Source organism: Tamandua tetradactyla, chromosome 13 (assembly GCF_023851605.1).
Source record: "Tamandua tetradactyla isolate mTamTet1 chromosome 13, mTamTet1.pri, whole genome shotgun sequence".
Lineage (NCBI taxonomy): Eukaryota > Metazoa > Chordata > Mammalia > Pilosa > Myrmecophagidae > Tamandua > Tamandua tetradactyla.
Window position 1 is genome coordinate 3173086 of NC_135339.1, and position 16218 is coordinate 3189303.

Genomic DNA, 16218 nt, shown 5'->3' on the forward strand with positions numbered 1-16218 from the left:
TGCATTGTCTTCACAAAACTGATACTGGGCAAACACAGGGTTCTCTTCTCGATGTGCATAACAGCCAATCTATGGCACCAGAGTTTCCAAAGCAGACAATGTTTATTGCTCTTTCAAGTAAAGTTGTCAGATGGCCTGTTGGCCTAGAATCTGTCTCCCCAAACTGCAGTAATTCTGATAGTTTCATAGTATCAAAAGATGGGCAGGTTTTAGGATAACGAGCATAATGGCTCCAGAAGACAAAGCCATTTGTCTATACCTCATTATTGCACCTGCCCAGATTGATTACATGCTCAGTCACAGAACATATGTAAGAAAATGTTGGCCTTAATATGCTGTTGGGTGTGTTTTTAGTATTATAGTGAGGTATAGGTCACTTAGAGGTTAAAGTTTAAGCTCCTGCACATGTCAGACAGGCAAATTTTGGTTAGATCTAACTACATCTAGTAAGATAATTTAGGGTTAGTTCTGGGCTGATTCGAGTTCCTTCATTAATAAATATGAGGTGGTGTGATTATAAGACTCTAAAGTTGCAAAACAGGATAAGAGGGTACAAGTGGGACCAGTCACAAGGTTTTCACAATCACAGATAAAGGCTACATAGTTATACAATCGTTGTAAAAGATCAAAGGTTACAGTTCAGTGGGTTTTTGTAATTTCAGACATTTCTTTTTTGGCTATTCTACTACTAAAAAGTAAGAAAAAGACATCTATATATTGATTCAGTCATCCTAATTATTTCTTAATTCTTAATTTCTCAATTAGAATTCCTCCCTTTTTCTTTTGTCCATTCCTCAATCTTGGGGAATATCTGGGAGACAACCATTCTTACTTCTTCATGCTGAGAAGGGGTACCTACCTGTTGGGTTAGAGGAATTAAACTGGTTGTTGTTCCTGGAGAAACCAGAACCTTTGGCTTTCCAGACTTAACCTCCAGAATGACCTCCTGACTCTATTTGAAATCTCTTAGCCATTGAAACTTTATTTTCTTTTATTTCCCCCCTTTTGATCATGAAAATATTGGTAGGGTTCTCCCTGCACGATGCCACTGGCTCCACCGATGCCGCTGCTGCTCCTGCCCCTTCATCTCCGCCGTGCAATGGGCCCCCGTGACAACAAGTGCGACTGCCTCCTCAAAGTGGTCCTCACTGGAGATTCTGGTGTTGGAAAGAGTAATCTCCTGTCTCAATTCACTCGAAATGAGTTTAACCTGGAAAGCAAGAGCAGTTTGCAACAAGGAGCATCAGGTTGATGGGAAAACAATAAAGACACAGATATTGAACACAGCAGGGCAAGAGAATTACCGAGCTATAACAGCACACTGTCGTGGAGCTGCAGGTGCCTCATTGGTTTATGACACTGCTGAACATCTCACATGTGAAAATGTTAAGCAATGGCTGAAAGAAGTGAGAGATCATTAATAGTAAGCAATAGTGACGTTGTTATCATGCCTGTGGCCAATAAGAGTGATTTACGTCTTATCAGGGCAGTCCCTACAGAGGAAGCAGGAGATTTTGCAGAAAAGAATGGTTTGTCATCCATTGAGAAATCTACCCTAGACTCTACACATGTGGAAGCTGCTTTTCAGATAATCCTAACAGAGATCTATCACACTTTTTTCTCAGAAGCAAATGACAGACAGATTTGAAAATGGCATGTCTCCAGGCAACAAGGTGTTCCCTCTTCATGTCTCACCAAGCACTGAAAACAAGCCAATGGTGCAGTGCTGTCAGAACATATAATATGTTCCTCTTCTCCCCAGGAAGGCTAGGTATAGTCCATTTCCCAGTTCTGAGGTTTAAATGTATTTGTAATTCTTGCGGTAATCTTTGTGTTTTATTATTTCTTCATAATTGAGAATTTTTCCATGTCTTAAGTCTTTGATTTCAGCTTTATGAAATCATCCACTTGTCCCAAATGACTGTAGCTTTCTTTCATGCTGTGGCCTCAATGAACAATATTTGGATTCCTGAACAAAAAAGAAAGTTTTGCTAATCCCACAGTGCCAGGGAGGCTCACCCCTAGGAGTCATGTCCCAGGTAGGGGGGAAGGTAGTGAGGTCATTTGCAGAGTTTCACTTAGAGAGAGGCCACATTTGAGCAACCAAGAGGTTTTCAGGGGGTGAATCTTGGGCATTTCTTCATCACAGAAATAAGTTTGATAAGGCAAGCCTAAGGATTGAGGTCTTGGCTTATTAGTATATATATATATATTTTTTTTTGGTGAGGCAGGTCTCATATATTCTAGAGTTTATTTTCATAGTCTTCCTGTAATAAGCTATTTAGGAAATAATGTATTCTTTCTAAACAGAGTGGATTTTAGATTTAGAGCTTGCAGCATTTCTTGATTACAGTTTTAGTAAATTGAGAGTCCCTTATTGCTTGAGAGAATAGCAGGAATTCCCTCAGATGGAAAGGTTTAATAGTTTTGTGCTTTCTTTCTCCAGCCCTTCAAGGGACCTTACAAATTCTTTTCATTTCTAAAACATTCTGAAATGGATGAGGGTATTACATTATCCTGTACAGAACACTAAAATCTTATACTTTATCCTAGTTCTATGTTAAATAAAGCAGAGTTCGGTTGTTTAAATGAACTGATGAGATAGGTTAAATTAGATAGTGTATCATAGAAAATTAAAATATTTTGATAAAATACATTTCTCTCTTTCTAGGACCATCTTTGAGAGGATGAGAATTTTAATTGTCCTAAGGAGGTACTTGGAAAGATTAGCGGGTGTAACAGCAAGTATGTTAGAGATTGGAGTACTGTGTGACCATCAGTAGAAGATGAAGTACATTTCACCAAGATACATTGTTTCTGAGCTGCTTTTAAGGAAGTTCTTGCTTACAGATGGAAATAAGAATGTAATTTCAACTCCAAAGGCTTGGTTTTGCACAAAGAACCTAAGGTAGGAGATTGTCATGTCTGTTCAAATTCATGTAGCTTCTTTTTAATCCCTTTTATGATGGAATGGCATTTAGCAGATCAGGAAAATTGTCATGATTTCCTTTCTCAGAAGACTTCACAGGAGACAAGTTATTTCTTACCTCTGTTATCACTGGTTTAATATGTCCTGAATAGATCTCTTAAAAAGCCTTATTGAATCCGTGTTACTTTTAACTTCAGAGAGCATCATTTATAAGACAACATTTAAGAAGCAATTAACTATTGTAAATTATTTTGATTAATTATGATACTATCTACATTTAAAATAAAGGGTTCTTTTGATAGTTTAACCAGGAAAAAAATGAAAAAACTTATGCTAGATCTGATAGCTTCTTGCCAGCATCACCACTGCCACCCTCCTCTGGAATGAGTCTCAGCTCTGCCTGAGACACTGAAGTAGGTTTCTGACTGGTCCTGCTTTGGCAATGGGCCCCTGCAAGCCTATTCTTCACTCATCTGTCACAGCTGTCCTTTCAAAACCAAAGGCGTAGATTCCTATCACCTTAGGTGGAGCCTCAGCACACACTGCACTGGCTCCTGACACCCTATGTGATCTAACACTGGTGACCTCCCTGTCCCCTTGACTCCTTCCACTCCTGTTGTGACAGTGTTTTTCCATTCTTCACACAGGCCCAACTAGTTTCTCACTCACTTTGGCCCTTGCTGCTCCTTCTGCCTGCAGCAATCTTGCCCCACTTCTTCCCACTCCTGTTTCTTCACCATGCAGGTCTCTTTGCTCGAGCATCATCCTCTTAGAAAGGCCACCCCTAAACACTCCAGCTCAAATAGCATGACTTCTTCGCTCTAGATTCCCTTACCTTCTTCATCTATCTTCATAGCATTATCATTTTGCACTTTAATTTCATATGTTTTTGTTGACATGTCTATTTGCAATCTCCCCAGGGACAGAATGTAAGCTATCTGAGGTCAGTTATCTTACCCATCTCGCTTATTGCTTGTAGCAGAATGTTTTCAGCTACATGTAGCAGAACCAATGAGAAGTGACTGGGACAATAAAGGGCATTTGCATTCTCCCATAAATGTGCATTCAGCAGCTTAAAAGCCTCAGAGCCCTTGGGTGACATTTCTATTCTCCTCATGCTAAAGAATAGCTGCTACAGCTCCAGCCTTCACATCTTGACCCAGCCATGTCAGAAGGGAGAGAATTTTCTCCCTTCATGTCTCCTTTCCCAGAATCCCTAGTCAACACTGTCCAGAACAAGGTTATGGGCTTACCCTAAACCACAGTGGAATAGGGGGACCATGATTGGCTTTAATCCATCAAGACTCCTCCGTGGAGAGGGGGATGAGCTCATCTTTCTGGAGCACAGGCTCCCTGATATGTGTACAAGTGAGGCCCTGAGGCCGAGGGAGAGAGGGATATGTGGCTATTGGGTGAGATGTCTACAGTGCTGCACCCCCCAGCACCTAGAACAGAGCAGATGCTCCATAAATACGTGCTGATCAGATGAGGGGGTATTTGTGCCCCTGCAGAGCAGACGTTATGTGGGCACAGGACCCAGACAGCGTCTGCAGTGATGTTTGAGGAGACCCGCTTTCTTCTGCCCTGTCTCGCTAGTCTCTCATAGCTGAAAGTGCCTTTTCCTGTCTTTTGTTTCTAAGGGAAGATGAAAGTGCAGAAAGGTTAACTGAATTGGTCAAAGTCACCCAGCTGGGAAGTAGTTAAAGTGATCAAACCCATGGCCAGTAGTGACCAAATTAAAGATTGAAGAGTAAGGAAGTGACAGACGTCAGGGGAAGAGCCTGCAGGAGGCAGAGTGGCACAGCTGCAAGCCACAGAACGCCAAGGATTGCCTGCAAACACCAGAAGCCAGGAGAGGCACAGCCGGAAAAGGAAAGATGATTGACAATAAATCTTAGAGGAAGCAGAATTAGCAATAACTTGCTTTCATGAGAGGCCACTATGTGGTGAGGATTTTTACACTTCTTATATTATTCAACACACACACACACACACACACACACACACACACACACACACACACACACAGGAAAGTGGGGAATAGGAGAATACTATCTCCATTTTACAGACTAGGAACCTGAGGCTCCAAGAAATTAAATGATCTGCCCAAGGACACACAGCTATAAAAGTCAGTAGTTAGGATTTGAACCCCAAACCATCAGACTTCAAAACCTGTGTTCGTTCCACGAGAAGAACCGGGCAAGGGAAGACTTGGGGCGGTGGTGGGCGGCAGGGAGAAAGGGTGCTAGAAAAGGCATAGGAACGTGGAGGTCCACAGGGAGAAGTTGCAAAATCTCATGCCAGATGGTCTCAGTCTTTTCCAGAACGCAGCCCTCAAAGCTGCGATGAGTGTCGCAGGGTCCAGACATAAAACCAAGAAGACTGGCAGACTGAAAACTTAAGACTGAGAGCGTGATCAGTCTGTGAGGCCCAGCAGAAGTGGGGAGCAGCAGGTGGGCCCAAGGGGCTGGGGCAGGGCAGAGGGGCCAGCGAATTGGGAAGGCTGGGGAGAGGTCCCGTGAGGCCGGGAGTCTGGGTAAGTGGGGCAAACCCCAAAGCCTGGCTCAGTGCCTTGGACCCCATGTCCTGTGGACGGGGCAGGGCAGGGTCAATACGGGGCAAGTTCAGAGCAGGTCAGACACCCAGGTTTAAGTTCTGAAGCCAACATCCCTGCGCTGTTTTTGAAAACGGTGGAGGAGAAAGGAGGGTTTGGGTACAGAGGAAGGAAGATCTGTCAGATAGCAAGGAAGAGGATGGCCCCAGGCAAGGCAGTGCTGGGGCCGGGAGAGCCAGCTGCGCTGCAGCTACAGGAGCCCAGAGAGGTCAGGGAATTGGCAGAGGGGGAACAAAGGCAACAGCGACTGAGAGACCGAATCAAAATGTCAGGGGGGGAGAGCGCGTGGTGTCTGCTGTTTTACTTACCAGTTTGGCTTCTGCAGGGCTCACCTGTCAGGTGTACGGTGCCATCTGTCAGCTGACAAATGGGTGTGACTTGGGATGAATGGCTTTAGCTAGTGTCCTCACTACCTGTTCAGAAAAAATGTGGGCGTTGTTTTGCTAAGCATCACAATCGGAAGGAAAGCACACACTTCACCAGCCCTGGAAGCCTTGGGGAGGAGGTTGGGGGAGAGCCTTCACCACCCAAACAGGACCACCGGCCTCAGAGGCAGACGTGGTGGGCACAGACACCCTTCCCCAGGCCCGTGTCTGCTGGGGCGGCTTTCCCTTCCAGAACAGTGCGGACAATGGAACGCTCGGCCAGGTGGGGGAAGACGACAAGGCCTGAGCTCAGAGCAGCAAGTTGGAGCCAGAATCAGGGATCCACAGAGGCCAACTCTGTAGACAGATGAGAAGCAAGCAAGGGCCAACCGGATGCAGAGTGGGCAGGAGGAGCCATCCAAGATGGAGCTTGTGCCTTTCCACTGGCACCAACATATTCCAGGGCCCAGCCAGGCGCTGGGAAGGAAAGCAAATGATCTCTCCAGAGCACACTGAAAAAGAAAGAGCAAAATCCAGGCAGGGCCCATTCCCTGGTGGTTGACATGGCCCCGAGAGGGCAGTTTTCCAAGAACTGTTCACATCACAGGCGGTGGTCGTCCTTCTGGATTTGTAGCCATGCTTTGTCGCTCACGTACTTTCTTAAGGAGCGAGATGACTTCAATCCCTGCATCATCCGCCGTGGCATGGGTTCCTGCCCCCTCCACGTTGACCGCGCTCCTCCTCATTGTGTGGGCCCCGGTGAGAATCTGGAGCTTGGCCGCCTGGCCTCGCCGTGGCCCTCCCACCCAAGCACTCAGCCATGTAGGAGCCAAAGGGTTAAAACAAGACCTGCAGAATTTGTTGGGAGCAGCTGGCATCCCTGGGTGGGCAGGAAACTGAGGAGATTGTTACTTGCTTTGTTTGGAACAGTCTGGGAGGAACAGAATGTTCTTTACCCCCAAATAGTTACTTGAAGTATGAAGAAAGTTAAGTACTTTGTTTCCTCAGGAGAAGCAGGCATGCCTTTTGTTACCCTGCAGTATATAAGCAGGATCTGGTTCAGAATAAAGTTGTCTGTTTGTTGTTTGCTAGAGTTAAGCTTCAGACCCCCTGATCCCATCCGTTTGCCTCTTGCTTTGTTTCAGTTTCTCTCTCTCTTTCTCATCATTCCTTAATATCCTTCGAGCTCATAGGTAGCAACATCTGGTGCCCAACGTGGGGCTCAAAGAAGAAGACTCCAAAACAATATTAAGGAACCAAGGGAAAGTCTCCATTAGAGGGACGTGTGTCCAGCTGATAGAAGAGGACTCGAGTCATATTGGTAAGTAAGCATTTTCCTTGGAGCATCAGGGTAATGGGTAATCACAATGGATGGCTGGAGGAGTATGTTTGTGTGTTGAAAACATTGTTCGAAGCTACTGGCATCTCTGTTAAAACCTCTGAATTATTTAGCTTATTTGATCTCATTCAAAAGCATTGTCATTGGTTTCACCCTGAGGTTTGTAATGTTTTAAATTTAAAATAGTGGCGTTTAATTATGAAGGCTCTTCAGAGGGCCTATCAAAAAGGGGAGACTGTCCCATTATCAGCATTGACATTGTGTCATCAAATAGCTGCAGCCTTAGATCCCTTACAGTCAGAAAGTGAAGATGGGGAAACAGAATTTACCCAAAAAAATATGACTGCAGATACAGATGAAAAGAGAACAAAACTTAGTGAGGAGGAGGGTGTAAGGACAGATGAGGAGGATGGTAAATCTATGCACTCTCAGTGTTCTTACACTGTAGCCCACACCGGCCCTTTTTCAAAGAAGGCAAGCTTCACTTGCTCTCAAGACTTCTCACTCTTATCAGACAAAAGCTATTAGTGTGTCTACTTTATATCAGCAAAATTCCATATTCCCTGCACGAATTTGTAATCCACCTTCTGCCCCTATGCCCAGTCCCTTAATTCCACAGCCTCCTCAGAATCCATTTTTTTTTACAGATACTGGCGATTCAGCTAAATATATGAATCGTGTAATAATACCAAAGCCTACACCCAAAACACCTATAATGAAATGTTTACTACAGGGATCTCAGCAAGGGGACTTGGAGACAATACAACTTTTATCAGCTTTTCTTGTAACAGTTAATCACTTGCCTCCTAATCAAAATAATCCTCAGGGCACTGTAGAAATTCATCATGAGCCCATTCCTTTTAAATTGTTAAAATATTTGAAACAAGCTTGTGCCCAGTACATAGTGAATTCTCCATATACTACAGGCCTAGTCCAGAGCATGGTTTATGTTGACAGATTAATTCCTTGGGATTGGGAGATGCTAGCCAGAACTGTTTTAAGTACAGCTGAAGTTTTACAATTTAAAACATGGTGGACTGATGAAGCTAATCACTTGGCTAGGAGGAATGCTAATGGCCAACCCCCAGTGTTAATAACAGCAGAACAAATCATGGGCACTGGCCAATGGGCAGGTATTGAAGGACAGTTACAATACGATGATAGAGCTATCAACCAAGTCAGAATGGCCTGCCTTGCAGCTTGGCAAAGAATTTCTACACCAGGACAGCCTACTTTAACTTTTGCTAAAGTAATTCAAGGAAATAATGAGCCATATGTCGAATTTGTGGCACGTCTAACAGACATGATTCAAAACACCGTGCAAGCATCTGAAGCCCGTGATTTAATTTAATGACATTAGCCTTTGATAATGCTAACAGGGAGTGTAAAAAGGCTATTCGACCCATTAAAACTACCAGTGGTTCCGAGCCTGTCAGGACACTGGTTCTACTTCTCATCGGATGGCAGTGTTGGCAGCTGCCACGAAGTCTAATTTGAATCAAAAGAAAGGAAATTGTTTTAAATGTGGAAAATTTGGGCACTTTCAGAAAAACTGTAAATCTTTTCATGTTAATAATTCCATCCCAACTAAGAAACTGCCATCTAGATTGTGTCCTATTTGTCAGGGGGGCTTTCACTGGGCTAATGAATGTCATTGGAGAGCCCATAAAAATGGTGTGCTATTGAAAAGGTCGGGAAACTGCCTCGCAGGCTTAGCTCAGGGCCCCAGGACAAACAACGTGAGCCGAGCTCCATAGACGCAGTGTCCTGTCAGCCTCAGCAAAACCATGCATCCCAATCTTAGAGTTAAAGGCTGCAACTCGCGGTAGTGCTGCAATAGATCTACTGCAGCTGAGTATATTTTACTTCAACCTGAAATGGGTATTCAATTAATTAGCACTGGAGTTTCTGGCCCTCTGCCCAACCATACTATTGGCTTAATAATTGGAAGTAGTTTAACTAAGCAGGGTCTATTGATACAAATTGGTTTAATTGACAGTGACTATAAAGAGGAATTGAAAATTAGGGCTCAATCTTTACAGCCTTTTCAAATTAAAACTGGACAACGCATTGCTCAGTTACTACTCTTACCTTATCATGTTCCTCCTTCACTGCCTTTTAATCGTCAAGGAGGTTTTGGGTCAACTGGGAATGAAATTTACTGGCAGATATTTATTGGAATGACCGCCCAGAAATTGCTATTACTATTAAAGATAAAATTTTCTTGAGATTGATTGATACTGGAGCTGATGTAACTATCATAGCTAAAAGATATTGGCCCCAGAATTGGATACTAAAAAATGTACCTACTGTTTTTACCAGCATACATACCATGACTGATATTTATCAAAGTACTGAAACATTTGAAGTAATTGGCCCGGAAGGACAAAAATCAACATTACAACCTTTCAAGGCAGATGTCGGTTTGAATCTCTGGGGCAGAGACTTGCTTTTGCAGTGGGGAGCATATTTACATATCCCTCACTTATCAGATAAGGCAAAACAACTATACTTAAAGATGCAGTTTCAAAACACTAGGCAAACAAGGGATTATCGAGGTTTAGGATATTCTAACGAGCAGACAAATATATACTGGGGGCCATTGAAATGAAGGGCATCATTACCCCAATAACATGGCTTATTACAACACAATATGGATGGATCAATGGCCCCTTCCTCAAGAAAAATTGAATGCCCTTCATAATCTTGTTCAAGGGCAATTACACTTGCAACATCTTGAACCTTCCCAAAGTCCATGGAATTCTCCAGTTTTTGTTATTAAAAAGAAACCTGGGGAATGGAGAATGCTGACTCAGGTAAGAGCAGGAAATACAGCCAGGAGCCCTATGGGTGCCCTTCAGCCGGGGGTTCCTCAGCCTTCTATGATTCTTCAATCCTGGAAATTGGTTATTATTGATTTAAAAGATTGCTTTTTTACTATGCCTTTGCATCCAGCAGTTAAAGAAAAGTTTGCTTTTTTTGTTCTGGCTCTGAATAATCAGGCTCTGATGCAAAGATATCAATGGTGTGTCTCACCCCAAGGGATGATGAACAGTCCCACCATGTGTCAACTATTGGTGCATCAACCTTACAAGAAATAAGAAATAAATTTCCAGAGGCCCTTGTTATTCATTATATGGATGATATTTTAATTGCATGTGACAATGATGACTCTTTGGAAAAGGTTTTCGGTGCTATTATAAAAATTTTACCTCAATATGGGCTGCAAATAGCTCCAGAAAAGATTCAAAAGACTGAGCCCTACCTATACTTAGGAATGCAAATAGCTGCTAATAAAATAATTCCTCAAAAAAAATACAATTAAGACGGGAAAATTTACAAACTTTAAATGATTTTCAAAAACTGTTGAGATATTAACTGGATTAGACCCTCTTTAGGGATTCCTAATTATATGTTACAAAACTTGTTTGATATTTTACAAGGAGATTCTGATTTATTAAGCAAAAGGCAGTTAGCTGCAGCTGAACAACAGTTACAATCAATTGAACAACGCATCCAGAAAGGACAGCTTGTTTAAATAGATCTAGAAAATCTGTTGATTTTATTATTTTCTTTACCTTGCAATCTCCCACAGGCTATTTTGGCAGGATGGTGTTTTAGAATGGATTTTTTTTACCAAACAATAGACAAAAATGTTTAAATACATATTAGCAAAAAATCATAATAGCCAAAAGTTGCCAAAGATATAATCAATTAAGAGGTCACGATCCTAATCGCATAGTGTGTGAGCTCACAAAGGAACAGGTTCAAAGTGAAAGGCTTAGGAGGCGAAAGGGTGAGAAAGAAGGAAAGCAGACCAGGAAACATGAAGTGGGTGAGTTTATTTCTGCGGTCCCAGGCTGGGCTCACCAAATCCAAGGTGAGAGGTGAGTGGTGAGTGCGCATGCGGGCTTCGGCATGGGCAGCCTTTAAGGATGGAGGTCAGGTGACATCCAGAGGGGGCGGGTCATCAGTTCTGGAAGTCAGGTTGGGAGGCGACAAGGCCTCCGCAGCTCCAGTTGCAGTCCCCTTCCCCGTTCCCGACCTAACACCCATGTATAGCCAGAACTGAAGCGGAAGGACTGGCAGAGATTAAGAAGCTAGAGACTAAATCCTGAAGGTGCAAGCAGATGGGCGGGACGGGCTGAGGAAACCCATGGCCTAGAACAGCAGCGGAAGGGAGCAGGGTCCCCGCATCCAACCCGCTGGGTCCCCTTCCCAGGCCCCTGTGGGGGCCCACCGTCCCAGCGCCAGGCTGGGACCCCACATTCTGAGCCCATGCTTGCTCTGGGCCCCACCTGGCACCTTCCCCGGTTCCTCCCCATCCTTGGCTTCCTGTGGCCCAGGCCGTCCTCTGCCCTGCCGAGCCCCAAGGACAGCAGCTCTGTTTCCCAGCACAGATCTCAGGGCAGGTCAGCTGCCCTGCTCGGCCTCAGGCCTGTGTCATCACTGCAGCTCCTGGGCCTCAGGAAAACCTCAGAGAGATGAGGAGTGGCGCCGAGCCCACTGCCACCTGCCTCCCCCGGATCACAGAGCCATCGATGTGCGCTCGGGAAGGGGCCTTAGACAGCAGCTCGTCGTCACTGTCTTTGGAGGCAGAGACGCGGAGGCTGAGCACACCGTCTGCCCAAGGCCTCGGGGCTAGAGTGCAAAGCCAGCTTCTAGGCCCAACCTTCCTAGAATGACTTAGAACTAGAACGATGGTGTTTTCATGAGACACCAACTGGGGCAGAGGCCACCCGCCTGCAGCACACACACACCCCACCACCCCCAGGGACGGTGTCTGGGTGGGTTTGAGGAGAGCCTCACATGGGCAGGGGTGAACCCCCTCCTCCCCACGGTGCCCAACAGGGGCTCCTGGGGGCTGCCCTGCAAGGCCTTAGTGGACCCAGATAAGTGTCCAGTGATTTCAGCACTGTAACTGGCCTTCCATTTTAAAAAGGCATGGTGCTTTTTTTCCCTTATAAATTATTCAAAGAAAACCAGGTTCACTGCAGAAAAGTCTGAAGAAGAAAATGAAATCACTTGTAAGGCTGGAAGTGCTGTAAATCAAGGTTTTGGCATCATAACTGCAATCCTTAAAAGAAAGTGCTCCTAAACAAGTTGCCACAGCCCCTGTCCTGCCCCGTATGCCGGGTAGGTGACTTAAAATCTGTGGAGCCAGCGCCCCCCTGAGAGCAGCTCTGGGTCTAGGCCATGGGCGGTGCAGGGCCAAGCAACCCAGGCAAATGCAGGCGGGGGTGGGAGTCTGCCCGGTGAGGACAGGACTGCCAACTCCAGCTCCATGGTGGAGGGAAGGGCCAGGGAGGCAGCAGCACCAAATCTGTCCCCATGGCCCAGCCATCAGGCCAGCATGAGGCCTTTCTAGAACTGTTAGGCCTGGGGAATACGGGAGGGCTCTATGGCTGGAATCATGATGTGGCTTCAGAACGGGAGGTAGACCGTCACAACCAAGGCTTTTACGCCGCAGACATCTGTTCACTCATTGCTCAGTGGACATCTGACCACCCGCAGCTCAACCCCCTTGCATAATGATCCTTTGCTTAATGTGCTGCCCCTTTCATGCCATCACCTGACCCCTGACCTTAAAAACTGGGGCAACTCACTCCATGTTGGGTTCGGTGAGCTCTGCCCGGGAGCACAGCCAAGAAAGCACACTCACTTAAAATCATTTTGTCTATTTTCCTTTCTCTCAAATACCTCACTTCTTAAAACCATTCAAGAACATTCTGTCCTCATGCCCTTCCAAGCTCAAAGGGCAGAGGAGGCCACTGCTCTGCCTCAGGCCTCTGAGCATTTAGTGAGGACCGTTCTGGCCCCCCACATCCCCAGCTTTCCCACCACCAGGGAACATGGTTTTTCAGGCCCAACCGGGCTGGTCTGGAGAGACCTGCAGCGCTGGTTGTCCCCGCCCACCCTCATGATGCAGTCCCCCAAGCCAGGTGTGATCTGGGCTGGGTCCCCTGCAGGTGAGGGCCCTGGCTGCAAACAGCAAGGACTCTCACTGTCCTGCAGATCCCCAGAGCACTTAGCAGACTTTGCTTTTTGCCACCGAAGCCAAACCTGCAGGCTAGCCTGTGAGCACCTGAGGGCAGGCTCAGAGGCGGACCCAAATCAGTTGTCCAGTGGGGGGAGGGCAGAGGGGGGGGGCACGTGCATGTTCGCAGGTCAAAGGATGGCCAGACCATCACACCAGCTGGAGAAAACCTCACCCACGGGCCAGTTTTGGCAACATCCTGCAGTGGAAGAAAGCTGTGTCGAGTTTAGGAACAAAGGGAAGTTGAGGGAGCAGGAAGAGATGGAACCAAGTGCAAGTGCAACACACAAGTTTTAGAAATTGACCTTTATTTGTCGTACTAAAGTCTGTTTAACTTTTGATACAAAGTAACATTTTAGTACAGAAAATCCCAGTCTGCCAGTACCTGTCTGCTTCCATGTACCACCCTCACTGCCCGCACAGCCTGTGGCTTAGGGAAACCAACCCCCCCAGGGCGCTGAAGGTGATACAGCACCGAGACCTACTCTACAGTTTTTCTTAACTGTTTGAACTAGAAAACTTGTACCTGTAAAACAAAGGGCAGCACTGAGGACTGAAACTTGTTTTTGAAGAACTGTGCAAGAAAATATATCTCTTTTTTTTTTTAAGTGTCAGTAATGGCTAAACTACAATCTAGTGTCTAGAATTATAAAGAATAAAATCCGATCCAAGATTTCTTGCTTGGAAAATGAAATGTTAGGGCCAGTAGGAAAATAACAGGGCACACTCCCACGGCACTCACGCGGAGCGCAGTACAGTACCTACAAAGGGGACGCACAGCTTAAGGGGGAAACTCATCGTTATCTGCGGCCAGAGACACCCGGTGCCAGAAGTGCAGACACACCCCAATCGGGGACATTCATGGAGCTCACGGAGCGCGGTCCATGCCGAGGGGGACCGCGACCAAGACTAAAGAGGCCCCAGGTTTTACTTTCAGATTTGTGACGGTGCCAACACTGCTCGCCGTGTTGCCCTCAAAGCCCTCGACTCAAAGGCTGAAGCCTGGACGTTTCATGGAAGGAAGAACGGGCGGGCTCGCCGCACTCTTAAAACAGAAAATGCCAAGACCTACCCTGCGGAAATTCCACCCATCGGGGCTGTCACAAACTACACACCCTAAGGAGGACCCGATGGCACACACGGGCCCTGGCTGAACACCGTGCCCAGAACCCAGCTGTGTCATCGTGAGCCCACGAAGTGCTGAGGGTCCACATGGACGGCTTAAATAGTAAACACAGGTGGAGGAACAGAGAGGACGCGGAAGGCAGGAGAGGAAGCGAGAGAGGCAAGCTTGCAAGACTGCCAGGGTAGTCTCTCCCCCGGCCGGAAGCAGCGGGAGAACTGCTGTCACTGGCAATGGACTCCACGAAGGCACTGGATCTGCCAGCCCAGATGGCCTGAGCACCCGTGGTCGCGATGTCCTTGCCAGAGAGGTGCCGCCCAGCAGCAGGGAAGGCTGCCACAGCCCTGGTCCCACGAGAACCTCCCAGAGCAGAGCAGCCCCCGATGAGGTTTCAGAGCCGATTTGCCGAAAGCAGGAGGAGCAAGACCCAAACGACAGAGGGGTCGGACAGGTGGGGCGTGGCGTGGCGTGGGGTGGGTTGGGGGGCTCGGCACCAACAACATGAAGCCATTCAAGTAAACAGAAACCATCAAATACTTAGAAAAAGGTTTGTAAACATGTGATCTGGAAGGTTCTCTGTGCAGCATCTCTGATTGGCTGGCGAAAGAAAGGCTGGTGTTGAATCCCTCTGTCAAGTCTTTTGTAGTGTTTTTTTTGTTTTTGTTTTTTTGTGTCTTAAAGCACAGAGGTGAGAGGAGAGCGGTCTGCTGCCCAGGCCTGGATCCGTCTGGCTGGTGTCCTCCGTCCGTCCATAAAGCGGGTGCTGGTTTTTGTGGGATCCTTGCCCTTCATGCTTATGTACAGACCTCCTTCTGGTTTTAGTTGCTAAAAAGAGCAGAGCCACGTGCGTCCGTTGGCAGAGTTGGTGCAGTCACTTCCCAGGACGACTTTCCCCTATAAGGAGCAGGCTGGGATCCACAGGACTTTGTTCTGTTCTTGATTGACCAGTGCCAGGATTTGGGTGCAAATGCTCGAGAGGGCTCCTCCTTGGACGACCCCTGCAAAAGAGCCTCCACCCCAGACATAACACATTCAATTCAGACCAAGAGCCTGTGTTTTTGAGACCTTTTCTGTCTGCTTTGGGCTTTTTGGGCACCCCTGTCCCAAGCCCACCCCCCTCTTTTCCATTAAGCAAGGCAGGAAAGGTAGAGTGGAGAGTGAAAAGCAATTCAGTACACTTGTCATCTGTCCCTCTGATCAACAATTCAAGAAATGACTGGAAACATGGGCTCTGACTCACCCTGTAATGTGGGCAGCCGGGACCCGACCACACAGAGGTACTGCCCACCCAGCACCAATTACACCCTGCGCTTTGGAAAGCAGTAGGCAGGGGGGGGGGGTGCACAGGGGGAGTGTCGTGTGGTCCAGTTGGCAGAGCAATTCTTAAGGGACTCTCGGTGAGTTTGAAGAGCCCGGTTTCTTGGGCCCAGGGAAGATTCCAGCCAGGCCAGTGAAATGCATCCCACTCTGTCCCAGCTCTGCTCTGCAGGCCTGCAACCCCACGGGTCTGGTGGACGCTAGATCAAGGCTACTCAAAAGCACACTCCCCAGGACAGCGCTGGTCGGCAACCTGTCCGGCTGCAATGGGCACGTGCAGAAACCAATAGCGAGTGTTTAGAAACTGCCACAGAAATCTGACACAGAATTATTTTATGTCAGCTGACTCTAAAAAAAAAACCAAAAAAGTGAGGGCTTATGTTTCTTAAGTTTGGGGTATTTTAAAGTTTCATTTCTCTAGTAATTCATTTTTAATGCACTTAACAAAAGTATTGGATTGTGCTGGACTGGAAATTAAAAGACACACATACACA

General features: G+C 46.6%; 1 protein-coding gene and 1 pseudogene across 2 annotated transcripts in view; both read left to right on the top strand.

Moving 5' to 3' along the window:
• The first annotated feature begins 791 nt into the window (after positions 1–791).
• Positions 792–2898, top strand: LOC143652982 (ras-related protein Rab-11A pseudogene; annotated as a pseudogene). Its single transcript, XR_013160995.1, has 2 exons — positions 792–1771; positions 2672–2898. The product of XR_013160995.1 is annotated as a ras-related protein Rab-11A pseudogene (transcript).
• Positions 2899–6580: 3682 nt separating this feature from the next.
• The window catches only part of LOC143654606 (uncharacterized), a 34301-nt gene continuing 24663 nt past the window's right edge, over positions 6581–16218 (top strand). Inside the window, exons 1-2 of the mRNA XM_077126484.1 lie at positions 6581–6667; positions 7106–7229. Of these exons, the coding sequence (XP_076982599.1) occupies positions 6581–6667; positions 7106–7229 (211 nt within the window). The remainder of the gene's footprint in view (positions 6668–7105; positions 7230–16218) is intronic.